General features: G+C 36.9%; 5 protein-coding genes and 2 pseudogenes across 5 annotated transcripts; all 7 read right to left on the bottom strand.

Annotated features, from left to right (window-relative positions):
• Positions 1–743: 743 nt before the first annotated feature.
• On the bottom strand, positions 744–1,271 carry LOC141606960 (serpin-ZXA-like; annotated as a pseudogene).
• A 1,608-nt stretch (positions 1,272–2,879) lies between these two features.
• LOC141604707 (serpin-ZX-like) lies at positions 2,880–5,552 on the bottom strand. Its single transcript, XM_074423173.1, has 2 exons — positions 5,112–5,552; positions 2,880–3,741 (listed from the first exon to the last, which is right to left on the bottom strand). Exons 1-2 carry the CDS (start codon positions 5,514–5,516, stop codon positions 2,968–2,970), a joined length of 1,179 nt encoding a protein of 392 aa, XP_074279274.1. The 5' UTR covers positions 5,517–5,552; the 3' UTR covers positions 2,880–2,967.
• Positions 5,553–6,699: 1,147 nt separating this feature from the next.
• Positions 6,700–10,849, bottom strand: LOC141604709 (serpin-ZX-like). Its single transcript, XM_074423174.1, has 2 exons — positions 10,389–10,849; positions 6,700–7,752 (listed from the first exon to the last, which is right to left on the bottom strand). Exons 1-2 carry the CDS (start codon positions 10,776–10,778, stop codon positions 6,973–6,975), a joined length of 1,170 nt encoding a protein of 389 aa, XP_074279275.1. The 5' UTR covers positions 10,779–10,849; the 3' UTR covers positions 6,700–6,972.
• A 3,318-nt stretch (positions 10,850–14,167) lies between these two features.
• Positions 14,168–16,520, bottom strand: LOC141607018 (serpin-ZXA-like). Its single transcript, XM_074426394.1, has 2 exons — positions 16,136–16,520; positions 14,168–15,055 (listed from the first exon to the last, which is right to left on the bottom strand). The coding sequence occupies exons 1-2, from the start codon at positions 16,499–16,501 to the stop codon at positions 14,276–14,278; spliced, it is 1,146 nt and encodes a 381-aa protein (XP_074282495.1). The 5' UTR covers positions 16,502–16,520; the 3' UTR covers positions 14,168–14,275.
• Positions 16,521–17,565: 1,045 nt separating this feature from the next.
• On the bottom strand, positions 17,566–19,668 carry LOC141606961 (serpin-ZXA-like; annotated as a pseudogene).
• Positions 19,669–19,716: 48 nt separating this feature from the next.
• On the bottom strand, positions 19,717–20,484 carry LOC141606962 (uncharacterized). The gene has a single exon (XM_074426340.1). It carries the CDS (start codon positions 20,482–20,484, stop codon positions 19,717–19,719), a length of 768 nt encoding a protein of 255 aa, XP_074282441.1.
• Positions 20,485–22,136: 1,652 nt separating this feature from the next.
• Positions 22,137–24,264, bottom strand: LOC141607019 (serpin-ZX-like). Its single transcript, XM_074426395.1, has 2 exons — positions 23,809–24,264; positions 22,137–22,966 (listed from the first exon to the last, which is right to left on the bottom strand). The coding sequence occupies exons 1-2, from the start codon at positions 24,196–24,198 to the stop codon at positions 22,181–22,183; spliced, it is 1,176 nt and encodes a 391-aa protein (XP_074282496.1). The 5' UTR covers positions 24,199–24,264; the 3' UTR covers positions 22,137–22,180.
• Between the last annotated feature and the right edge of the window lie 3,047 nt (positions 24,265–27,311).

Raw genomic sequence — 27,311 nt, forward strand, 5'->3', positions numbered from 1 at the left:
GCAAACGTAAACTATCATATGGAATAGAGGAAGTATAAACGTATTTGATCACAACTTGAATGGTCCATTGGTCCTCCACTCATTGTATCTAATTTAATTTAATTTAATCTAATCTAATCTAATCTAATCGAATATACGGAGTACATTGTTGCATAATAATCCGTATTTATGAAGTTTATACATTGGATGTTAGTACCCGCAATTTCGTATTTATCAGCAAACCCGAAAAAACGGGTTATTTAAAGGCGGTAATTAACATTTACGGATCTTAGCCCTAACGGGTAAAAGGTCAAATGCTGACAAATCTACTTTCAAAGGGTGACCATTTGAAAACATGTCCACATAATAACAGGATTCAAATACGCATGTCTTATTATAATTTTACCGAGTAGTTAAACTAGCTGATATCTACGACCACTACCTTCGAGTTATATCAAAACCAGTAGTTAGTGTGAAAGCAGTAAATAATGCCAAATGTTTCTAACCGGATATATACTCAAGTCAAAGCGGTAAATATATACTCAAGTTAAAGTGTATAGATAATTAGTGTGAAAGCAATAAATATTGGTAGCAAATCACGAAATTCTAACCGAATTTTTCGCCTTTGGTGAAGCGGCGGCTACACCAAAGCCTATAGTGACCTCGCCCCTGCCCGAAGTAGCTAATTATTGAAATTGTTCACGCACTCAAATGAACTGAAGGGTAATAATGCCAAATGTTTCTTAAAAACATGAAATGTTTTCCTAATTCTCGAGAGGGTTGACGACATGTCCGACGAACAACACGACTCCAGTTATGTCCTCTCTGATTAAATATATGAACGGATTATCAACCACAAAGTCCGCTTTCTCAACAACTCTAAAACACAGTTTCTTTATGCGAAGAACAGAAACCGCAGCAGCTTATGTGCCTTCCTCGTTCACCTCAATAAAAGATTTTTGGAAAATGCTCGAGACGCCAAGGTTTTTACCCTCGGGAGAGTCCACCATCTCGGTAAGGCCACCTCCCGAGAAAGCCAAGTTAATACCTAAACCCTTCAAAACCTTAGAAGCTCCAAACCCGAATGATATTTTAAACCGTGGGAGTTTAAAATCGCTAAGTTTAGCTTCCCTGAACGGAAAGTGTTTATCTAGGAAACCGGGTTCAGAAGCCACTCTCTCAGATAACGCTAACAGTCCGTCTTTTTCATCAGGAAGAAAGAAATACATGGAGAAGTGCCGCCTCCCCTTCCCATTCTGGTAACGTAGTTGAAGAACTTTGAAACCGTCAATTTTTTTTTATTCAACGAAGTGCACACTTAGTCGCATTACGAAAGGGAAGGGGGGAATTGAACCTGGGACTTATTGTCTAGAATACCTCCGTCTTAACCCCTAAGCTAAAACATATTCAATAGTAATTCAGTATTATACTAATTAATTAAATTAACATTATCTTCATAAAATCTACTAAAAATTGAAATGTAGTCTAAGCCTTTACAATTCAAGTTTGGCGAGACAGATACGTGAGACGGGTTGATCACAAATTAAAACAACACTACAAGTAAAACTAAAAGATTCAGGGCAATTGTTAGAAAAATCCATATATGGAGTATTTTTTATTCCTGATTCTGCGTTCTGCCCTGCGTCTGGTTATATGTTATCGGATTTAATTCAAATGAGCCATCAGATGACACCACCTAATTCGAATTTGTTCATATATGCAATTTTAACACACGATCACAAGAAGTCACGAGCACAACAACAATTGAACACAAAGGATCACTAGTAACTGGATTATACATTAGATGTACTACATTAGATGATATACTTTTTGAACATTAAAATGAAGTTTTTGAGTATAAATTTAAAAATTTTAAGTTTTATTATAAAAAATTTGAGTTCATTTACTCAAAAAAATTAGATATAAAACTAAAATTTAATTTATAAACGCTACAGAATTAAAAAAAATACACAAAAACTCAAAAATCCATTATTATGAATCCTTTTTCTCAAGAATTACAAGACATTTGGATGTTTAGGTAATTGCTTGTTTACCATGTCGTTTTATAACATTGTCGACTAAGTTAACTGACATCTACAAACGCTATCGCATTAAAACAAACAAACTAGAGACTTACATTGTGGAGAAAGTCAACTTGAGAACAGGAAGCTTTATGCAAATCCTCAACGACCCGTTTAAACTCGAGTTTAAACGGCAAACTTTGATCAACCCAAACTCCATTAGCGAACCTTAACTTGGGCCCACCTGACGTACTCCCATCTGCAAACACAAGCGGCACGATTTCCGAGAAAAGCTTGTTGAGGTCATCAATGGAGTGCGACCAGAGAACGGATAGTAACTCGTCCCGGGTCGACCCGGATGACCCGGCTGCGATAAGGCCGAGTATCACGTGAAGTGAGAGTGGGGAGAATTCTATGTTGGTCGGCGATGAATTGGTTGATGCCACGTGGTGTGCTATTTTGAGTGACACGTGGGTTTGGTCTGTGATCAATTGTCGGAGGTCGTCCATGTTGAGAAAAATTAGGGCCGCTAAAAAAACGTATTAAGAGTTGATGCTTAAATATTACGGAGGGACTCTGACTTTAAGAAAGCTAAATATCTAAGTTAAGGTAGCGGCTGCTGGTTACCTGGTCAAATAAATATTTAGATTAAGAACTAAGGTAATATGGAGAAAATATGCCCGTAAGGATAGAGTCTAGTGGTTAAAACTTGGTAAAATTCCTACAAGCCGTTAGTTATACTTTTCAAAATACTGAGTAGTTTTCACCAGGTTTAATCAATACTAATGAGTACTTTAAAGTGACGGATACATGCCGTCTTCAATTAGATTTTGTGAACATATATAACACCTTCACACCAACAAGAAAATTAAAGTATACATAATGTCTTCAATTTGAGTACAAAAACACACAATACTTTCCCAAGATGCATCAGTTCCATATTTATCAGGAAACTTGAAATGTTTTCCTAATTCTCAAGAGGGTTCACGACATGTCCGACGAACAGCACGACTCCAGTCGTGTCCTCTCTGATCAAATACATGAATGGATGATCAGCCACAAAGTCCACTTTCTCTCTAAGACACATCTCTCTAAAGACACCGGCAGAAGCCGCAGCAGCTTCTGTGCCTTCCTCATTCACCTCGATAAAAGATTTGTGGAAAATATTCGAGACACCAAGGTCTTCAGCCTGAGGAGAATCCACCATCTCGGTCAGGCCACCCCTCGAGAAAGCCGAGTTAATTCCTAAACCCTTCAAGACCTTAGAAGCTTCAAACCCTAATGATATTTTGAACCGTGGAAGTCTAAAATCACCAACCTCGACTTTCACGTGCGTAAGGTGTTTGTCTAGGAAATCGGGTTCAGAAGCCACTTTTTCATATAACGCTAGCAGACCGTCTTTCTCATGAGGAAGAAGGAAGTACATGGAGAATTGGCGATTGTCCTCGCCTTGCTTGTAAGGTAGACTAAGAACTTTGAAACCGTCAAATGTTCTGATAAACTGGTCGGAGTAGCTGGTCATGTAGGGGACTTTGACTGAGGTGCCATCGAGGAGATGAAAGTCGTTTTCTTTTGTTTTCGATGGATCAAACTTCTGATCCCATGCTCCTTTAAAGTATAATGCATTTGCAAATATAAGCCTCGACATGTTATCAACTGATCCAGGAGGTAGCAAATCTTTGATGAGGCCGCATGTCTGTTTCTCCGCCCATGAATTCACTTCTGAAGCTACTTCATCTGCCTTCAAGTCGGAAAAAAAAACAGTTAATGATAAGTATTCTACTAACAAAATTCAAGGCATATGTAAGAAAATCCCGAGTATTTTTTTATTTTAGTTCCATACTTCCATGTATTCTGTACTTTTTATTCTAGGTTCCGTCCCTAAAGTGGTTATATACTTATATGTTATGGAATTTAATTAAAATGAGACCTTAAACATCAAGGCCTGCAACACACAAAATTTTACCAATTTGTACAAACAACACATTAGAAGGCATCAAATACATGGACATCCTTTACTATCACAACAAAACACTACAAGAATTCAAGACACGATCGAGGCATATGCAAATGAAACCAATTGCAAACAACAATTAGTCTTCCTAGTCCCAAGTGATGACCAATCGACAACAATTACATATGACCGATTAGTCTCTCTTAAAACGGATATATCCTGTTAGTACCTACTCGGCTACTCCCTACACCCTAGGCATTTCACTTTTGACATATACGGAGTATAACTTATTTGAGCCGTTTTAAGTTTAAGACTAATACTTCATCTTAAACAAGAATTTGTGTTACACGACATATGACAAGATTCGAATGCACAACCATTTATATTCCCTCCATTCAAATTTGACAAGAATTTGTGATTTATATTCCCTCCATTCAAATTTGACAAGAATTTGTGAGGTCAAAAAGTAAATATGATCCGAAAAATTCCTCTATTATATTTGTTTTGACAAAATTTATACTCCCTTCATTCAACTCCACTTTACATGTTTCCTTTATCACGTTTGTCAACGCAACTTTTAGGCGGTAAATATCTTTAGTTACGTATTTGCAAAAATTATAAAAACTACATATTGTTAATGTACTTTTAAAACGAATCAAATAAGATTCCGCATGAATATACTTTAACTTATGTATCGAGAGAAAATTGAAGTTGAATGTCCGCTTGTGAATAGTGTGCAAAAGAGAAACATGTAAAGTGGAGTTGAATGGAGGGAGTAACATATTAATGGATAAAAAGATGGTCAAAATAAGGATTTCAAGACCGTCGTTCCATGATCAAAATTCTTTTACCTTATTTTTCTTTTGGTTTAAATGAGCGCACTATGTCACTTGAGCTAACTCTTGTTATCATCATTAACCTTATTATTAATACATAAACTATGTCCTGTCAGAACATTATCGACAAAGCTAGCTGGCATCTACAACTAATGTCGTATCAAAATACATAAACTACCAGAGACGTTTTAGTCTAGTGACTAAGACGAGACGAATGTATTGTGGATAATATGTTCGAATCCCGTTCCCCTTTATTATTTATGTGCGCGTTTTATTAAAAAAAAAAAAAAAAAAAAAAAAACACAAAAACCAGAGACTTACATGGTTGAGAAAGTCAACTTGAGAAGAGACAGCTTTGTACAAATCCTCAACGACCCGTTTAAATCCGGATTTAAACGGCAAACTCTGATCAACCCATACTCCATTAGCGAAGCTCAACTTGGGCCCACCTGACGTACTCCCATCTGCGAACACAACCGGCACGATTTCCGAGAAACGCTTGTTGAGGTCATCAATGGAGTTTGACTTGAGAACCGAGAGTATCTCATCCCGGGTTGACCCGGATGACCCGGCTGCGATTAGGCCGAGTATCACGTGCAGAGAGAGTGGGGATGATACTGAGTTTTTTGGGGTTGACTCTGCTGATGCCACGTGGTGTGCTAATTTGAGTGACACGTGGGTTTGGTTCGTGATCAATTGTCGGAGGTCCATGTCAACTTTGTTCATCTGTTTTGATTTGTATTGTCGTTGGAGAATATTTGCAAATTTGATTTCTTTTGTAATGCAGGTAGATGTTACAAATATCACAAAAACTCCGAAGAGACGTAGTACATTCTTCTTTTCCCACATCATCCGGTTAATATAATTTACACAATTTTTTTTCAGATTAAGGCTGATGTGTTAAAAAGAGCAACAAACGTAGGTCATTAATGAAACACGTAGGCTCCGTTTGGCACGACACTTCAAATAATTTATTTGACTAAAATTTCAGCTACCTGATTTATTTGCAAGTGTTTGACAAGTAGCTTATTTGGTCAAATAAGGTACCTGAAATGACTTATTTTTCATTTTGTAACCCTTTATTCTATAATATTAAATAATTTTTATATCCTTTTATATCATTTTACCAAAATCAGCTACCTTTTCAGCTAGTTTGCCAAACACATTTTTATATAATCATTACCTTATCAGCTCCTAATTTTCAGCTACCTTATCAGTTACCTTTTCAGTTTTCAGCTATCTTTTCAGATTTCAGCTACCTTTTCAGGTAGTTTTGCCAAACAGAGCCGTAAACTGGACAAATGATTTAATCCTCACGAGGCCGCGAATTTCTATTTGACACGTCACCCTCTCAACATAATTACGAAGAAATTTTCCCATGGTACCTCTTAATTTTGTCAGATATAACGACCCATTAAATTGACGTTAAGTTTTGATGAAGTGGCAATGAATTAGTAATCTGACAAAGTTAAGGAATACCATGAGAAATTTCCGTAATTTTTAATTACTAATTTATTGCCACGTCATCAAAACTTAACGACCGTTACATTAGGGTAGCATGGGCACAAAAATGGAACATATAGTACATCATCATGTCAAAGATTTTATGTATGCTGCATAGAATAGAACCTCGAGGATATCATAGGCAGATTCTTAAAAACAGGGGTACCGTGGGAAATACGACAAAATTAAGGGGTACCATGAGAAATTTCCGTAATTACAAAATCAATCTTTTTTTATGAATAGAATAGAACGAGAGATAGTTAAGCAACAATTAGACCATATGGTACAGAGAATCCGCTCTCTATAAACAGGTCGAACGGGAAAACGTAACATACTAGTCCCTCCATCCCATTTTGTATAACCCAGTTAGTGAGAAGTATTAAACAAGCACTGCTAGAAAGAACAATTGAAATTAAACCACAAAGAGTAAGATACCCCAAGTGCACAAACTCTATAGAAATAGTTAATACATGCATCCATTTCGAAAATCGTGCACGAAATGTATATGGTTTATTCTGCAATATAAAAGTACTAAATTACATTACGTCTTCACTCTTTCAGGTCTAAAAACACACATAATTATCCATACCTTCATAAGATGGTATCTAAAACATAAAGCTTATACATTGGATGTTAGTACCCGTCATTCCGTATTTGTCAGCAAACCCGAAACATTTTCCTAATTCTCAAGAGGATTCAGGACATGTCCGAAAAAAAGCACCACTCCGGTCATGTCTTCCCTGATCAAATACATGAATGGATGATCAGCCACAAAGTCGACCTTGGGAGCAAGTTTAATACTCCTCAACATTACCACAGCGGCAGTGGCAGCAGCGGCTTCTGTGCCTTCCTCGTTCACTTCGATAAAAGATTTGTGGAAAATGTTCGAGACAACAAGGTTTTTATCAACAGGAGAGTCAACCATCTCGGTCAGGCCACCTTCCGAGAAAGCCGAGTTAATTCCAAAACCTTTCAAAACCTTAGAAGCTTCAAACCCAAATGATATTTTGAACCGTGGAACTCTAAAGTCGCCTACTTCGACTTTTTCGTATGGAGCGTGCTGATTTAGGAAACCGGGTGTAGAACCCACTTTCTCTGATAACCCTAACAGACCGTCTTTTTGATCAGGAAGAAGGAAATACATAGAGAATTGACGTTTGTCCTCTCCTTGCTTGTAAGGAAGTTTAAGGACTTTGAAACCATCACAAACTCTGGCAAATTGTTTCGTCTTACTTGTCATGTATGGCACTTTGACTGAGGTGCCACCGAGTAGATGGAAGTCATCTTCTTTTGTTTTTGATGCGTCAAATTTCTCAGTCCATGCTCCTTTAAAGTATAGTGCATTTGCAAATATAAGCCTGGTATTCCTATCAACTGATCCAGGAGGCAGTAATTCTTTAATGAGACCGCTTGTCTGTTTCTCTGCCCATGAATTCACTTCAGAAGCTACTTCAACTGCCTAAAGTCGGAAAAATCAAGGGAAAAAAGTTCATCTGATCAGTACTTCACTACTCAATTGCATTAATGTTTCATATCAGTAATAACTACCACAGGTTCATATATAGCTCCAAAACATCGTAATAAATCATGAACATTCATTTTTATAAAATCTGCTGGCAACTAAAAAAAAAAAATCTGATAAGGTGACGGTGTCGACTCTGGCATATCAGACACGTGTCACAGTAAAATAAATTAAAATGAAAAATAGAGTGAAGAACATTAGGGGTGAAATCCATGTGACTCAGACTCTTCTAATTTCCTCGCGTACCCGTGTCCGACACTCGACACTCGGACATCAGACATGGGTATGACATTTGGACAACTCATTTTAGACCAAAATATGCATATTTTTCATAAAAAAATAGCTGAGTCCGACACTTGGACACACACCCGTGTCGGATACACCGGTGAAATGCAGTTCTGTACATACTGACACAATTATTAATCAAGAAAAAATGAGTATGCATTGAACAACGAAAATCAAAATCACAATTCAATGTTGCAGCTAGAAATCGACGACATGAACGACCAAATTTAGTTTTTATCCCCTGCTTTTTGTCACAAAATAGATGACCTTTCATCATTTAGGGTATGTTTGGATTGAGAGAATTGGAGGGAAAGGGAGGGGAGGGAAAGGGAGGGAGTCAATTTCCTTTGTTTGGTTACAATATATGAAAGGAGGGAAATGGAAGGGGAGGGGAATGGGAGGATTTAATTTCTCTCTTTTAGACTAAACCAAAATCTTTCCATCATTGGCAAGATTTTGAAGGAAAACTTTTTTTGACTCTCATTTCATCACTATCCTCCATCCATTCTACCATCTCCCTCTTCCTCCCTTCCATCTCCCTTTCATCATATTTGCTATCCAAACAACCATAATTCATTTTCCCTCCCCTCCCCTCCCCTACCTTTCCTTCCCTCCCCTCCCTCCCCCTCCCCTTCCTTTCCCTCCTAAAATGGTAACCAAACACACCCTTAGTCACCAAATGCATAGTCATAGTAAGCCTCTATGGACAATATTGACATTTGACAATATTACCCACATGCTCGTGGATGTTCTAAATCTTTCAATCCATTTCTTAAGTAATTGTCGACAGGATAGCATAACACCGCCACCGGATAAAAGACAAAAGACAGTAAATAGGTGTTTCAAGATGCCACAACAAAAAGAAGCTTTACACCATAAAAACAGTTACGACTTTCTACATTAGGCTTAGTGCGTTCCCACTGACTTTATTTTCTTTACCATACGTGTAAGTGCACGATGATAAAGCGTTAAATGTTGTTTAAGATAAGATTCCACACTCATTTCAAGCAAATAAGTAAAAGCACAGATGCTCTACTAGAAGTATACGCCATTAAAAAAGAAGATGCCAAAACAACGGTGGGCATTACTCGAATCCTAAAGACACAAGACAGTAAGTTGGTGTTAACATCGGACACTTGCTGACGTACTAACCAGTAGAATAGTTCAAAACCTGGAAGAATTCAGAAACCCTTACAAGATGCCTACAACAACACGAAGCTTCACACCATAAAAAACACGACGAGTTTCTATATTAGGCTTAGTGCATTCCCACTGACTTTATTCTCTGTACCATACGCGTAACGTAAGTGAACAACGACAAAGCGCCAGATGTTGTTTGAGATAAGACTCGGCATTCTTTTCAATCAAATACATAAAACCTGAGATGCTCTACTGAAAGTACACACCATTAAAAAGAAGATTCCTAAACAACGGTGAGCATTACTCGATAAAGCATCTTAAACTAGCCTAGTATCACTTTTTTTCGAGGACAAAAGTATGAATCTCAATCACAAAACATCTAAACTAAATTTTCATTTTAAAAAAAATCACAGGCTATATTATTGCTAATATTCATTATCTGGTGAGGTTTTATACTGTATTTGGTAGTGAAGAGGATGAACATTTTCATGCAGATGAACAATAGACATCAAAATAAGGTTACAGAGTACTTCCTAAAATCGCATAAGGCAAGCATACTCGAATTCTAAAGCATCTTAAACTGGTCTAGCATCACTTATCCTTAGGCCATAACTATGAAAATCACAAAACATCGAAAAAAAATGAGGTACGAGTATTAAACAACATCACCACATTTCTACCACACAAAAAGGTACAACAATGTTACAATCAGCCCATTATTCGAAACCTCAAAGGCATCAAATGGATTCAAACCCTTAACATTTTTGCAATCACAACAATGGAAACCGTCTCATAATTCAACAAAGTAGTTAGTCTTACTATAGCGATTTAACTTTGGGTAAAACGGATTCATTCAATCACCAAAAAATCATAATCCATATTAACGGAAAAGCAGTTACGAAACTAATCAACCAGTTTTACAATATTCTTGTGTAAGGCGGCCTTACCCGAGTACTCCCTCCCTCCCGATCATTTGTTGTCCTTTGGTTTTGGCACAAAGACCAAGGAAAAAGAAATGAGTCAATTATTATTAAATAACAAGTGGAACAAATTGAGCGTGAATTATCAAATATGATAGCCTACAAATATGAACCCGACAGATATGATAGCCTACAAATCACGCAAATATACGTAAATTAAATACTTACCTTATTAAGAAAATCAACTTGAGAAGAAGCAGCCTTATACAAATCATCAACGACCCGTTTAAACTCGGGTTTAAACGGCATCGTCTGATCAACCCAAACTCCATTAGCGAAGCTCAACTTGGGCCCACCTGCTGCACTCCCATCTGCAAACACAAGCGAAACGAGCTCCGATGAAAGCTTGTTGAGGTCATCGATGGAGTTTGATCGGAGAACCGAAAGTAATTCGTCCCGGGTCGACCCGGATGAGCCGGCAGCGATCAGGCTGAGTACCACGTGGAGAGAAAGTGGTGAGAATACTGAGTTGGTTTTGCTTGACTCGGTTGATGCCACGTGGTGTGCTAATTTGAGTGACACGTCGGTTTGGTCGGTGATTAGTTTGCGGAGATCCATTTTAGAGAAGAGTGCGATGAAATGAGAAGTTGGGATTTTGATTTGATTGGATTCTTATGGTGTGCCGACTTAAGAGGATATTTATAGCACAAATTCTTGTTTCAGACGGACACTTTTGGTCTTATTTGTCAGACGGATAAAATTTTGCCATTTTTTAAGAAAATGTAACCAATTAATTCACAAAATGTTATGACTAGAGGTGTCATTTTTAACCCTGAAAATGATGTGAACAATAATGGTAACATGTTATCAAAAAATAACAACATTTTATTATAAAATGATGACATGTTACCCGTCTTATTTCAAACCAAAAGTAATGGTCTTAAGAAAAACGGACCGTATTTATAGACGTCGTTCGGTCATGCTTAATACCGTTTTAATTTAAGACCTTGCATGATTACCTAAGCGGTCTTGCTAATAGACTTGGCAAAACCCGACTTGAATAACCCCACCTGCATCCAACTCGATACCCAAACTCAAGAATCAAACTTGACCCTAAATCAAATTGCTGGTATAACCTGATTTTTATTGTTGCAAACTGATTTTTTTTATTTATTTTTTTTTTTACGAGGGAATCCACAGGCGTTACCTTCGATGCGCACTGGATAAACCCTCGCCACCCGAGAGTATCAGACTTGAAGTCTATTAGACACGGACTCACCAGAGCAAGAATGCTCCACAAGATTTTTGCTGCTCTTGTGGAGGCTTGAACCTCTCGCCGCGGGTGCTCTCACGAAGAGGTAAACGGCTGGATTTCACCTTTACGCACTGCACACTGATTTTTTATCACAAATAACTTGTTAATAATTGATTGGAGAATGACCGAAACCCAAAATGACTAGATCCGATTATACTTTATGCTCAATTTGGTTTGTGAGATCGTTGTTTTTATTAGATCATCATCGAGTGATAACTGATAAGGTTTTGATCAAGTTATTATTGGATCGTGGTATCAACATGTATTGTATTTTGAATTTTCAAATTTGGAACATAATTTTCATATAAATTTTAGCAATTGAGAAAAATGTCTATTTTGCATTTATTCGTAAAATTATAGCAATTGAAAAAATATACCACTTTTAATTTTTTTTACAAAATCATCTCATAAAAAAAACAATTAGTCTTGTTGAAGACGGGTCGGAGCAAGTGACGGATAATGCCACTCATAAAACGAATAGGGGGGACAAGGTGGGGGCACCCCCATGTACTTCCCTCTATCCTCTATTTGGGTCATTTGTAAGGGAAAATGGTATCCGTCACTCCAAAATGACGAATATGTGCCGTCACAAATGAGATTTTGTGTAAAAAAATATACTAGTATTTGGACCAATTGTTGTTAATGATTCATACGGAATTTGGGCCTCCCTTCCACGTTGTGTAGGTGGTGACAATAGGGAAAGTGACTGGGGCATGAGTGTCTTGCATTTACGGGGTGACCCTTTGGGGAGAGAACTTTATTTGTTCCTTGATTTATATTTTCGCAAATTCTTATTTGACACGACATTATTCGTCTTCAACTTAAAACGGGTTTACTATTATATTATTGTATGTATGTATTGTTACATACACAAGGTATATAAGATTATAATTGTTCCGTGTATAATTCCAGAGCAGTATTGTTTACCACGTAAGCTTGGTGAATGGATGTCCTTCCTTGCTTTGACTCTTCCTTTCGGTCTCTCCTGAAACGATGAACAAACTGAGGGCTCGGCTTTGCACCGAGCGTACTCCGACGCTCAAGTCAGTGAACTTAAAGGGATTAAGTTGTGTGTTACTTGACAAAGTATATTGTAGAGAGATAAAGGAGTTTATACCAGATGAATAGTGTAACTTTAGGTTAGATTGTGGATCCCCTTCTCAATGAGAGAAGTGGAGTATTTATAGACTTTCACCTTTTGTCACGTAGTGGCCAAGTGGCTAGCAGGTGGAAAGACTGTTCTACCCTCGGCCGAGGGACCCATGGCAGGCCGGCTGACTCCATACCGAGGGGTCTTGGATATGAGTACGCGGATATGTCTCCCGGCTGGCCGATTGTCCAGCCGAGACCCAAGTGACCGGCCGACAGGCTGCGTCGGTTAGGCGGTCTAACATGTTGACTTGCTGTCTCTTGATCCTTGACCTTGCTCAATATGTTGACTCGGTCAGGGGGTGCAGAATATGCCCCATCAATAATGTCGTTTTAAGGAAGACTTACCGAGAAAAATGAGACCATGAAATTACACAAAATCTCATTATAGACGGCACATATCCGTCTATAACTAAAGACGGGTTAAATACAATATCACATTTCTAATAGGACAAATAACAAGTGGGTGGTAGGGGCAAAAAATATCACCACTTTCAAGTTATTTAACCCGTCTTTAATTATAAACGAATATATCCGTCTATAGCAAGAGTAGCTGATAAAATTATACATACACTTACCGCTAGAGAGTAGAGGGGACAGTAGCACAGGCAAGTCTCACCCATCCGGGCTATTGTGCCCTTTTTTCAGTGGAATGCATGGCCTGTCACATCCATATGGGCCGGTTTTGGGCTCAAGTTTGAGACTCTGAGCCTCCGTCCTTCCTTGATCCTTAAGAGCTAACAAAAGCTGACCCGATTCGAGGAATTCGACCCGACCCGTCCGAAACCCGACCCGATATAACCCGAAAATTGGGTGAACCGAAACCGAACTGACCCGACTCAAACCGACCCGATAACCGATAGCAGCCCTATTTTTTCCAACCCGAACCCGAACTGAACCGACCCGACCCGACCTGTGACCCGATATTTTCTCTACCCGATAGATGAACTAGCTTAATAATGGTTTAAATGACACCAAATTGACATTCATCTTAATTATTTTCACTTAAAACTACAATTAATACACCTACCAATTATTTAAATATAAAATTACCATCTAAAACTAAATATATAAGATAAAATATATGTTGATAACCCGACCCGACTCTGACCCGCTAATGACCCGACCCGACTTGCCACCCGCCGATGACCCGACACGAAGATGACCCGACATAAACCGAACCGACCCGAACTCGTCACAGACCCAACATAACCCGAACCCGATATGACCTGACCCGCTTTAACCCAACCCGTAACCGACCCGAGTGACCCGATTGCCACCTCTCCTTAAACAAAAAAAATATCATATTGGGTCGAGTTAAGGTCAAGCCTAAATCTACCTGGGCAGCTCCTTGACAGGATTCAGTCAGAAGAGCGTGACCCGCCATAGGCTGACCCTGCTTGGCACTAACCCGTCCAAGGTCTACTTATCGTCATGCACAACCTTTACGTACATTAAAAAAAATAACATAACACATTGTAAATAAATAAATATTATTATAAGATAATAATCTCCTTAATTAATCCAAATATATAACATGACCTTTATAAATAGTTACATTTCCTTAATTAACGTAGAAATAATATAGACGCAGTATACTCTAAGGTGTTACGTATAGCACAAAATTCATGCTCGATCCAATACGTCACTTTTAAGATAATGAAGGGTCCATCACATGGCCAATAAAGAGCACAACACCACTAATATCTTCTCTAATCATAAACATAAACGGATGATCAGCTACAAAATTCTCAGGGATGTAGAAACTAGCACATAAAGTACCATAAACTGGAGCAGTCGTAACCGCAGCAGCTTCAGTTCCTTCCTCGTCGACTTCAATAAACGATTTTTGAAAAATATTCGAAACATAAAAGTCCTCCTCAGATTCTACCATGTTAGTGAGACTACCCGGTACGAAAGGCTTCTCGACCCCTAAGCTCTTTAGAACTTTAGTAGCTTCAAAGTCAAACAAAATCTTAAATTTCGGAAGCCTGAATTGACCCACCTCGACCTTACGTAGTGGAATGTGTTCCTCTAGGAACCCGGGTTGTGAGCTTAATTTCTCCATTAAGTTCCACAACCCGTCTCTTTCGTGTGGAAGGAAGACGTACATGGAAAATTGTCGGTCAAAGTCAACACCTCGTTCGTAAGGAAGACGAAGGACTTTGCAATGTTGAGTAGTTTTGAGGTATTGTTTCTTGTAAGAAGTCATAAAGGGTACTTTAATTGAACCATTATTGAGAAAATAGAAGTCATATGGCCTTGTATTATATTTATCAAATTTGACATTCCAATCTCCTTTAAAATAAAGGGCATTTGAGATAATTAGTCTTGTCTTGGGAGTAATTGCTTTGGAAGGTAATACCTCTTTGATTAGTCCTTTAGTTTGGTCTTCAACCCATTTGTTCACTTGGGAAACCACTTTCTTTGCCTACATATAGACACATACATCAAATAACAATGTTAGCGGGTTCATTGTCCTAACAATGACGGAGCCAAGATTGCAGTTAGGGGGGCGAAAAATTTCACCTGGTAAAATGAATAATGTTTAACTATTGTTCTATTCATTATCACATTATAATTGCTCAATCAAACACGTTCAAAATTGTCAGTGAATTGTTGTCATTTCTATTTTGAGAATCAACCTGATGAGCAATTTGATCCATCACACTCAATTTGATCCACTTGTCATTTAGTAATTGACCCCCTCCTCTTTCCTTGGTCTTTCCGCCAAAACTAAAGGACAACAATTGATCGGGACGAAGGGAGTAGTATTCATGAATTGAACTCGATCCATTAGCATTAATTAATAATTATTTTATATCACCATAATTCCCTTTAGACACAAATAAAACCAAGAACAATAAAACATTTCCTACTTGTTTGGGATATTAATATGGCAAAAATACTACTGCAAGGCGTTTTTACACAAATTTATCGTAAAACGAGATCTTTTAGCCAATTTTACTTACTAATTGGGTTTGTTTAGATCCGTTTTATATTTATATTAGTGTGTAACCCATCTTATACAAGACCTACTCATTATATATATGAGTATGAATATAGACCTACACCCGAAATTTCTTTTGTTGATAATTTTTCCAAACCCGCCGAATCAAAGAAAATAAATATTTAGTGAATATGACTATTAATCTTTAAGAAACTAAATACTCTTCGTAAGATTATCTTTCAACTTTGCTTTACACAAATTCTTATAGTGTAAATCTTATTTATAATCGTTGTAACTTACTTTTTTTTTTTTTTTTTTTTGGTGCGAACTTACTTTTTCTTTATTAATACCAAAAACTACTGGTCGGTCCTTGCTAACTTTGTCTCTAGGTATTTTATTTTAATCAAAAGTAAACAAATCTAATACAGTAATACTACAATCTATGGATACTTCATAGATTTAATACAAATCACAAGAAAGTCAAGTTAGCGTAAAAGTAAAAATATACTTGTGTAGTACCGTTTTATAACACTATAAATGAGGAGGAGCAAGCATTCATACCTTTGAGAAATCAAGGTTCGCAATACTAGCCTTGTAAACACCACAAACGGTATCTACAAACGAGAGTTTAAGAGGAACTTTGTCATGAACCCAAACCCCATTAGCAAACCGTAACTCGGGCCCACCGGAAGGCGTACCATCAGCAAGGATATACGAGGCGATGTCTGAACAAAGTTTGTTAAGCTCATCGACAGACTCCGACTTCAGAAACCCTAGTAACTCGTCACGGGTTGAATCAGACGACCCTGTCGCGATCAAGCTCAAAACAACGTGGAGCGACAGCGGTGAGAACACGAAATTTTTGTCATTGGCTTCGGTTGTTGATAGGCATTGTGCTAATTTCATGAACACGTCGTTTTGAGACATGTTTACTTCTTGTATTATTATTGATATGGAGTATGATTTAGGGTTTGAGAAATAATAACCTTAAAAGGGTATTTATATATTGAATAACGCTTCTAATTTCCTAATTTTTATTTTGAAGAAAAAATCAATTCATTAATAAAATAGGGCACTTAAAAGTACAATTTTTTTCCTAATAAATCTTATTTTCATGTCGAATTACTAAAATTTAAAAAAAATCAAGTTTTTTTGGCGATTTCACAAATATGCTATCTTGACTTTCGAAAGCATGAAATTTCACATCTCGACCTTTTTATGTCGCCGGAGGTGTTGCTCTAGGAACCCGGGTTAGGAGCTTAATTTAATCTCGATTAAGCTAGGCAAGTAGGCAACCCGTCTATTTATGTAGAAGGAAGACCTACATGGGAAATTGTCGGTTCAAGTCCTCGCCTTGCTTGTAAGGAAGACGTAGGACTTGATGAAGTCTATGAAAGAGCGTAGGAACTGTTTGCCACGACACGGTGGTCGGCTTGCAAGACCTCTACGTAGGCTTTGTTTGGTAAAACTAACTAAAAAGATAACTGAAAAAGTGGCTGAAAATTAGGAGCTGATAAGATAACTGGTTATATAAAAAATAAAAATGTGTTTGGTAAACTAGCGGAAAAGTTAGCTGATTTTGATAAAATGACGTAAAAGAATATGATAATTATTTAATATTATAAATTAAAGAGGTAAAAGATGGAAAATATCTCATTTCAGAATTCAGGTACCTTATTTCTCAAACTCTACCTGAGGTAGCATTTTATTTTAGTTAGCTTATTTGGTCAAATAACCTACTTACCAAATACTTGTAAAAAAATTAGATAGCTGAAAATTTGGTCAAATAAGCTACTTTGATCAGATAAACTGCCTAAAGTGTCTTACCAAAAATGCAAGAGTTGTACAATAAGAAAAAAAAAAAAAAGATAACACATCATAAACAATCATAAGATAATCTCCTTAATTAATCCACACATGCTAAACACAGAGATTATTATCTTTTGTTTAACTTTGATTAAAATATCTCTTACAAAGAATAGAAGGAACTTTTAAGATGAAGGGTCCATAACATGGCCAATGAAGAGCACAACACCACTAATATCTTCTCTAATCATGAAGATAAATGGATGATCAGCTACGAAATTTTCAGGGGTATACACCGGACAAGAAAATAACATAGAGCAACCGTAACAGCAGCAGCTTCAGTTCCTTCCTCGTCCACTTCAATAAACGATTTTTGAAAAATATTCGAAACATAACAAAGATAATTGTTATTTTCTACCATCTCAGTGAGACTACCCGGTACAAAGGGCTCTTTAACCCCTAAGCTCTTAAGAACATTAGTCGCTTCAAACCCAAATGAAATCTTAAACTTCGGAAGCCTGAATTGACCTAACCCGACCTTATGTAGTGGAATGTGTTCCTCTAGGAACCGGGGTTGTGAACTTAATTTCTCCATTAAGTTCCACAACCCGTCTCTCTCGTGTGGGAGGAAAACGTACATGGAAAATTGTCTGTCGAAGTCTAAGCCTTGCTCGTAAGGAAGACGAAGGACTTTGCAATGTTGAGAAGTTTTGAGGTATTGTTTCTTAGAGGAAGTCATAAAGGGTACTTTAATTGAACCACTATTGAGGAAATAGAAATCATATGGCTTTGTATTTGATGTATCAAATTTGACATTCCAATCTCCTTTGAAGTAAAGAGCATTGGCGATTATGAGTTTCGTCTCATCAGTAATTGCATTGGAAGGTAATACCTCTTTGATTAGGCCATTAGTGTTGGTTTCAGCCCATTTGTTCACTTCGGAAACCACCTTATTTGCCTATAAATAAACACTGTGTTAGTTGACGATTCAATTTATGGATTATACAACCAGTTGTATATGTTGTACGGTGTAAAATCTGAGCTTTGTGATAAAGTATCTGAACTTTATGTTAAATAATACAAGTATGAGTTTTATAAGAAAGTATTGAACTCATCCATTTACACATTAAAAACATGAACTTCGAATTAGCTCAGAAAAAATACATATAAGTTCGGATTCTTATACTTGGTTGTACAATGTTTATGTTACAACTGGATGTATATATAATCTTATTTGTGTTGTCGATTATGAGGGAAACATAAATCAGGCGTACCATTTCACCGTACACCCTATCCAATGAGAATGAGAATTCACCATTTCACCGTACATAAATCAGGTGTATGGTGACTTGATACACCCGGTGACATAAAATTTCTCGTCATGGGGTAATGAAAGAAGAAAGCACACAGAAAGACAAAGTTAGTATGTTACTCCCTTTGATTCTTTGAAATTCGCCGATTTATTTAAATAATCCTCTTAATCACAAAAAATGGGATAATTCCATAGAACTGGAGAGAGTAATGTTAAATTCATTGCTAAATAGCCACTCACTACATTTAAATTTAAAAACTTACTTTCTCTGTCCCATTGAATAGTTTACACTTGCTTTGTTTTATGAGGAGAAAATAAAGCGTTTTTTTTGTGAGAGAAAAATTATGAATTTATATGGTGCTCGGATTTGATCATTAGAAAGAGTAATGCATTACCCTCAGCTCACAGTTCCCTCACTGAGTACAAAGTTATAATACTCGTGTTGAGTTTAAATCCCATTAGCATCAAATACGGTTTAGTTTTCCTTTCAAACAAGTCCAATAATGTTATACTATGTACCCATTATTACTCAAGCACACGTAAAATCTAGTTTAATTAAGAAATCATAATGCAATTCATATCATATATAAAAGTATGTTTGGCCTCGATTCTCAAAAATAAATTATACATACCTGTAAGAAATTAACATTCTCAATCGTAGCCTTGTAAACACGACGAACGACATCTACAAACGAGGCTTTAAGAGGAACCGTGTCATCAACCCAAACCCCATTAGCAAACTGCAACTCGGGTCCACCTGCGGGCGTACCGTCAATAACGACATACGAGGCGATATCTGATGAGAGTTTGTTAAGCTCATCAACAGATCCCGACTTCAAAACCCTAGTATCTCTTCACGGGTTGAATTGGACGACCCAGCCGCGATCAAGCTCAAAACAACGTGGAGCGACAACGGGGAGAACACCAAGTTCTTGTCATTAGCTTTGGTCGATGATATACAATGTGCTAATTTCATGAACACGTAATTTTTTTTTTTTTTTTTTGAAACAATCCTAAAACAGGATTATACTCTCATTAATAAATCAGTTTTAGCGGTTTCAACGATGTAACGAGGAATAGACGTACCATCGAGGAACCTACTCACACCCACAGCACAAGAATGAGCTAGCAAATGAGCAGCTCGGTTAAAAGTACGACAAACATAAGACCAAGAGACGGAATTAAAACCTACACACAATTTTAAAATTTTACTAATAACAATATGAAAATCACTACGCCCTAAATTACGACAATTCAGTGCCTCGATGACAGTCTTGCAATCGCTTTCCACATGGACCCTTGCGTGCTTCATCCGTTTAGCTTCCCGAAGTGCACACAGAACCGCTTCTGCCTCAGCCACTCTTGCCTCAAACTCCTCTCGACGGCGGCCTTCCCAACCCCATAACAAATTCCCATCCGCATCCCTGCACAGCACCCCCAAGCCCATTCCTTCACCTTCCTTAACACCCGCATCCACACTAAGAAACACAACCCCTGGCTCCACCGTTACCCCTCGACCAACCGCCACCGCCTCACGGGTCCTCTCCTGCATTCCCACCAGCCGCTGCTCCCCTTCCCTCTCCATGCCATCGAGCTCGCCAATCATTCCCCGCACTCTCAACACTACATCCTCAACTCTTGCCACTCGATTTTCAAAGACCACCTTATTACGCATTTCCCAAATAGCCCAGACACCCGTGATAAACACCCCGATCTCCTCCTCATCGAGCACCTCCAATACATCCTCAACCCATTTCTTAACCCCCTCATACCCCGTTATCGGCCTCAGCATCAGCCCCAAACTCTCCCATACCCCAACTGTAATTTTGATTTGGGATTAATTGGTTTTGAGACATTGTTGTTAACTTCGTGAATTATTATTGAATAACGGTTCTAATTTCCTAAAATCCGTATTTATATTAGTAATACAAACTTCAGAATAACGCTATCTAATATTTCTCAATATTATTGTGATCTAATTATGTAGTAGCGTCTAATCTAATCTAATAAGTTATTATCTAGTAATATATGGGAAATGAATAAATCGGAAATCAAGGCAAATTTAGGAAAGTAAGTATCTTAAGAAAAATCATTAAATAGACTAATAGTTTATTACTTTAATTTAGAAAGTATGAACAATTACGTAACTAATCAAGTTTGAGAAGATATTTTATTTATCTAAATGGGTTTTTCTAAAATGTGCCCTTAGGGCACATGATAATAAGCTAATTAGGGAAATATTGTTGAGAATATATCACTAATTATGGTAAATATGAGTTTCAACTCTAATTTAACATGATATATTCTCAACAATATTTCCCTAATTAGATTATTATCATGTGCCCTAAGGGCACATTTTAGAAAAACCCTATCTAAATATATAAGTTTGATAAAATTAATGAAAACGTGAATTTAACGTTAAAATAACGGAAGTAGTAAAGTATATAGAAACCGTGGGAGTAGGTGAATAGTAATATTTATTGGGAAGGTAAGTAGTAATATTAACAACGGAAGTAGTAATGCGGCTTAAAATTTGATGATAAATTTTACTATATCTTATCATAATTTTAAAACATGTTACAAAAAAATATATTATCAACTTATTTTCTGTTGTTCTTCACTTTAGTAGTTACATATTACTAGAAATTATACAAGTTTGATATTCATAATGCACCCGGTAAGATAGTTTAAACAAGATCTCACCTGACCTATCTTTTCATCGACAAGAACGTCATTCTTTTTTAACATGTCAAATTTTATTTGCACGGAAAAGCCTTAACCATTTTAACAACTCAAATTTAGTTAAACGAGGAACGCCGCGCCAATCTTTTTTGTCCTTGTTAAAAAAAATTATCGATTGGCAGCATAGTTTTTTTTCCGTATGAAACATAATAATCGTACCATGGAAGTAGAAATACAAATCAAGGCCCTGATTGACAAACAACAGAAGCAGATTCATGATAGCGGATAACGTTAGCAGAATACGGTTAGTAGGTTTGACTATCAAACAATCAGGAAAAACGTGTTTGTTAACAATAGCAGATTTTAAGATAATTAAAATGATTTCATGAATAAAGTGAATATGCTAATGGAATATGCTGCTCTTAGAAGCATATTCAAAAACAGTAGATTCTGACCAATATGCTATCAAAATACGCGTTTACCAAACACATGAAAATAGTAGATTACTTAGTCAAACTATTAATTAGGCAGAAATCTACTAATTTCGCTCAATATACTGTTTGCTATACAGGGCCTTAGACATCAATAGAGGGGAGGGGAATACAAACCTAAAACTCATAGATATACTTGATACTCCATATTATAACCTTGCATTGGAAATAAGAAATACCATAACAAAAGGATTTCCATAATAACAAAATTCATTACTGCCCCAGTCATCATTTATAATCCTTAAAATGAATATAAAAAGTAAACAAATAATTGAGACGGAAACAGTATGCTATAAGACTCCATAATGTTAAGAATTAAGATGAAGGGTCCATCACATGGCCAATGAAGAGAACAACACCACTAATATCTTCTCTAATCATAAACATAAACGGATGATCCGCCACAAAGGTTTGAGGCATATTAGAACAGGAAGTCGGAATAACTAAATTAGCAACCGTAACAGCAGCAGCTTCAGTTCCTTCCTCGTTCACTTCAATAAACGATTTTTGAAAAATATTCGAAACATAAAGTTCATCACTTGTAAAAGGGTCTACTAGCATCTCAGTAAGACCACCCGGTATAAACGGGTGCTCAACCCCTAAACTCTTAAGAACATCAGTCGCTTCAAACCCGAATGAAATCTTGAATTTCGGAAGCTTGAAATCCCACATAAGAACTTTTTTATCACTTGGAAGATGTTCTTCTAGGAACCCGGGTTGCGAGCTGAATTTCTCCATTAAGCTAGGCAACCCGTCTATTTCATTTGGTAGGAAGACGTACATGGAAAATTGTCGGTTTATGTCTTTGCCTTGCTTATAAAGAAGGCGTAGGACTTTAAAGTCACCGAAAGAGCGTACGAATTGTTTTTCGTAACTTCTCATGAAGGGTACTTGAATTGAATCGCCATTGAGAAGATGGAAGTCGAATGATTTTGTTTTCGTTGCATCGAATTTGATATCCCATGAACCTTTGAAGTAGAGAGCGTTGGCTAAAATGAGTTTAGTTTCGACGGTAATTACGTGTTTAGGTAAAACCTCTTTGATTAGGCCTTTTGTGTGGTTTTCAGCCCATGAGTTCACTTCAGAAGTCACTTTCCTTGCCTTCATTACCAAAACAAGCAAGCAACATTGTTAGGAAAAACAATATTACTCTTCTCTGTCTCCGAGAATAATTTACGTTTATTTTATAATGTGCGGAAAAATAAAGCAAATTTAAATTATTTGCTGAGACGGAAGAAAACGTTAGTTATGCATACTTAGTTGGAATAAAGATTACTCTTCTCTGTCTCCGAGAATAGTTTACGCTTATTTTATAATGTGCGGAAAAATAAAGCAAATGTAAGCTATTGGCTGAGACAGAAGGAAACGTTAGTTATGCATACTTCATTTGGAAAATAAAGCAAACGTAAACCAGTGGATATATACTTCCTTTTCAGTCATTTGTTTAACTTTTATATTTTTTGTGAGGAGTATGTTAATCAAATGTAAACAAATGATTGAATTGGGATACAAGAAGTATACAAGACAAAGCTATCAAGACATAATAATCTCCCTACGATTCAGATCAAAGGTAACATTTAATTTTGACCACCAAAAAGTATATATTAGCGTCGTTAATTAGCAAGTTCAAAAGGTTATACGATTCGGATTACTAGTCCATATTAATAAATATGTTGGGAAATAATCCAGACCCAAATCAAAATAAATCAAAGAATTAAATTGGGATCGAATCCAAAGTTGTATAAAACGGTTTTACACATGTAAAACGTATATACGTCATACTATGTGCTAATGGACGATATACCTCATGAAATTACTTCTCCGTATTAATAACTACCAATGCTACTATAACGGTTTTAGACAAGACTAATTGATGAACAAAAAACAAATATATAATCAATCAATTCGAAATTCGAATCAAACATAATACATATTATTCATACCTGATTTACAAAATCAACATTCTTCACAACGGCCTTGTAAACTCCATGAACGACATCAACAAACGAAGGTTTAAGAGGAAGATCCATACTAACCCAAACCCCATTAGCAAACTGCAACTCGGGCCCACCTAAGGAGCTACCATCAGCAACAACATTCGACGCGATAATCGAGGAGAGTTTGTTAAGGTCATCTATAGTTTCCGACTTCAAAAATTCCAGTAACTCGTCTAGGGTTACTCCGGATGACCCGGCTGCGATCAAGCTTAAGACGACGTGGAGCGATAGCGGGGAGAACACCAAGTTATGTTCTTTGGCTATGGTTGATGAAACCTGGTGTGCTAACTTCATGAACACATCGTTTTGACGTGGGATTAATGGCTGCCGCGACATGTTTACTTGGAAAGTTTTTGTTTTTATGATTCTATTTATAGTAAACTAGGCCAAGAAATCTTAACCCTATTTCCTATCTGTTTCGTGGGTGGGTATAAGTTTGGAATCGGAAAGTATAAAAGAGATGCGGTTGAAGTGTTGAACCTTAATTTTTTATACCGGTGTTTATTTCAATTGTGATGAGTGGTCATTAGAGCGGGCAAACAATGACACGACAAGAAAACACGATATGAACTCGACGCAAAATTAACGAGTTTAGGTTGGGGCTTAATTGCTCGTTTATGTAAGTGGTTCGATACGAACACGGCACGATATTTAATTGGGTACGGTTTGGGTTGACCTTTCTAAACATGAATCCGACAGGAATGATCCGTTTACTAAATTAATCTTAATTTTTCTTGATTCTCCATCACATAAATATACTCAAACTTTCCAAATATGGACATGACATAAAAACACAACACGAACCCGACACGAAATTAACGGATTAGGGATGAGGTTTCATGACCCATTGATGTAAGTGGGTCGACACGAACACGACATGATATTTAATTGGGTCGGGTTTAGGTTGGAGAGTTTGTGACCCGTTTACATGTGACACGAACACAAACCCGACACGATCCGATCTGTTTGCCACGTCTAGGGGTGTTAACGAGCCGAGCCGAGCCCGAGCTTGGCCTTGCTCGGCTTGTGCTCATGAACCAAAATTCAAGCTCGAGCCGATCTCGAGCTTACCCGAGCCTGAAAAAAATGGGCTCGTTATAAAGCTTGCGAGCTTTAACGCGAGCTCGAGCCAAACTCGAGCCCAAATCGAGCCTATATAAAATTGTTTATTTTTTTGTACCGATATTTTCAATAATAAGGTTCGAAAGTTATATGTAAAAATGTTTGGCAAATCAGCGAGACATTTGGTACGTGTGATACAAAGATGCAATCATGATAGAATATTTTTATAAAATATGACCAATATCTTATGTAATCACACAAGTTCGAGCCGCTCGTGAGCTTTTCGAGTCGAGCCAACCTTTGCTCGGCTTGACTCGTTAAGCTTTCGAGCCGATCCCGAGCCCGAGCCGAGCTTTGACCGAGCTTTAACCGAGCCGATCTCGAGTTGCTCGCGAGCTGTCTCGTCTCATTAACACCCCTAGCCACGTCTATGAGTGGGTACCAAGTTAAAATTTAATTAAAATTAAAAATCTTAAGTAATATACATTATTTCAAATAACTATTTTCGAAATCAATCAATACTATATATTAAATCCAGAAATCAAGGGACTTAGAACACCCCTACCAAACCGGCCTGGGAGCGATTACTTATGATAGCTCACCAGTACCGTGTACATGGCCCACAGATCAACACGGGTCCTTTATAGCGCATTTTGTCCTCACTCATGTGCATCCCGGGAACCTTCCCAGGAGGTCACCCATCCTAAGACTACTCCCAGTCAAGCACGCTTAACTTTGGAGTTCTTTCGCATGGATGACCATAAAAGAAAGTGCACTTTGTTGATATGAGTAGTACTTCTAATCCCTTTAAGCACTAGTCATTTAAGCCTATCACTGGACCTCTTCAATTACCGTGGGGTGTTACAACTTCAATGTAATTAAAGAAAATTATACAAATTAATTATACTTTATAGTTTTAAATCACTAGCACCGTGTGATGGACCCGATTAAGGGATCTCAATGCAAATATTATATAATTTGGGTTAAAATTAAATTATATAGAAGCTTGGTAATTTTCCTAAACATTTGTAAGAGACTAAAACATGGTCAATTTTCTTAAAATAAAATAATTAATTAAGATGGTCAATTTTCTTAAAATAAAATAATTAATTAAGATGGTCAATTTCAAGGATATTAAAAGAAAGAAGATGCTTGGTAATTTTCCTAAATATTTATAGAAGACTAGAAGATGGTCAATTTCTTTAAAATAAAATAATTAATTAATATAAACATGCACACTTATGATATTAATTATTAATCATCATAAAATTATATACTAAATTTAAAATCTATTCAATTTTATTAAACTTTATAGTTTATTAGATGTATAGAAATGTTAATTATTTTACATTTGCGGCGGGAGTAGTGAAAGTAACAATGATTACCGGCAGTTACTGAAATGTTATTACTATTGTTTCATTAATAAGAATAAAATATTAATAGCGGGAGTAGTGAATTTGTCTCAAAATTTATTTCATCGTAATTTTAGGATATGTCATAGAAAAATATATTAATGATAAATTTATGGATTATGCAACTTTAAGTAATTTTATTTTATGAAACAAAAATTAATGGTAAGTAGAGGTAGCCCGGGCAAAGCCGGGCACCAATACTAGTTATTAAGGTAAATGTTGATGCCTAATTTAATCAACGTACTAAATTTATTATTTTAAGGGTATGTGCCATGTGGGCTTATTTACTAAAGAGTAAAGAGATTGGGCCTAGTCATATTGATCCAAGACAGGTAGGGATGTCATTTTCACCCGCATCCGATCGAAATCCGATTCACCCGATCCTAAAAGATGGATGAAAACCCGACTTAAATGGATGATGGATGGATGACGGATGAAATGGATGACGGATGGGTTGGATGAAGAAATTTCACCCGCCATCCATCCATCACCCGATTTTACTACTTTTTATGTAATGTTTTTACACATATAACACATTATTAAGATATAAAATATTCAAATTTTCATATTTTTATACTCTTAATATAGATATTTTTTGAACCTACCCACTAGAAAATTAAACTAAAATAATATACTAACTTTATTTTTATAGAGAATAAAAAATCATCATTTTTTTTAACTTGAAACGAACATATAAATACACAACACCCGTTTATCACCCGATCCACCCGTTTCATCCATGGATGATGGATGGATGGATGATGGATGATGGATGATATGTTTCACGGATGACGAACGGGTTGGATGAGATTTTAAAAGGACGGATGGATGACGGATGAGGCTTCACCCGACCCGAACCCGATCCATTGACATCCCTAAAGATAAGACGGATAAAAGTCCAGTAGTGAGGAACGATGAGCCAAGAGATTGTCAAGCGCCCAGATGCAATATTCATGAAGACTTCGCGGTTATCCT

This window comes from Silene latifolia, chromosome 10 (assembly GCF_048544455.1).
Source record: "Silene latifolia isolate original U9 population chromosome 10, ASM4854445v1, whole genome shotgun sequence".
Lineage (NCBI taxonomy): Eukaryota > Viridiplantae > Streptophyta > Magnoliopsida > Caryophyllales > Caryophyllaceae > Silene > Silene latifolia.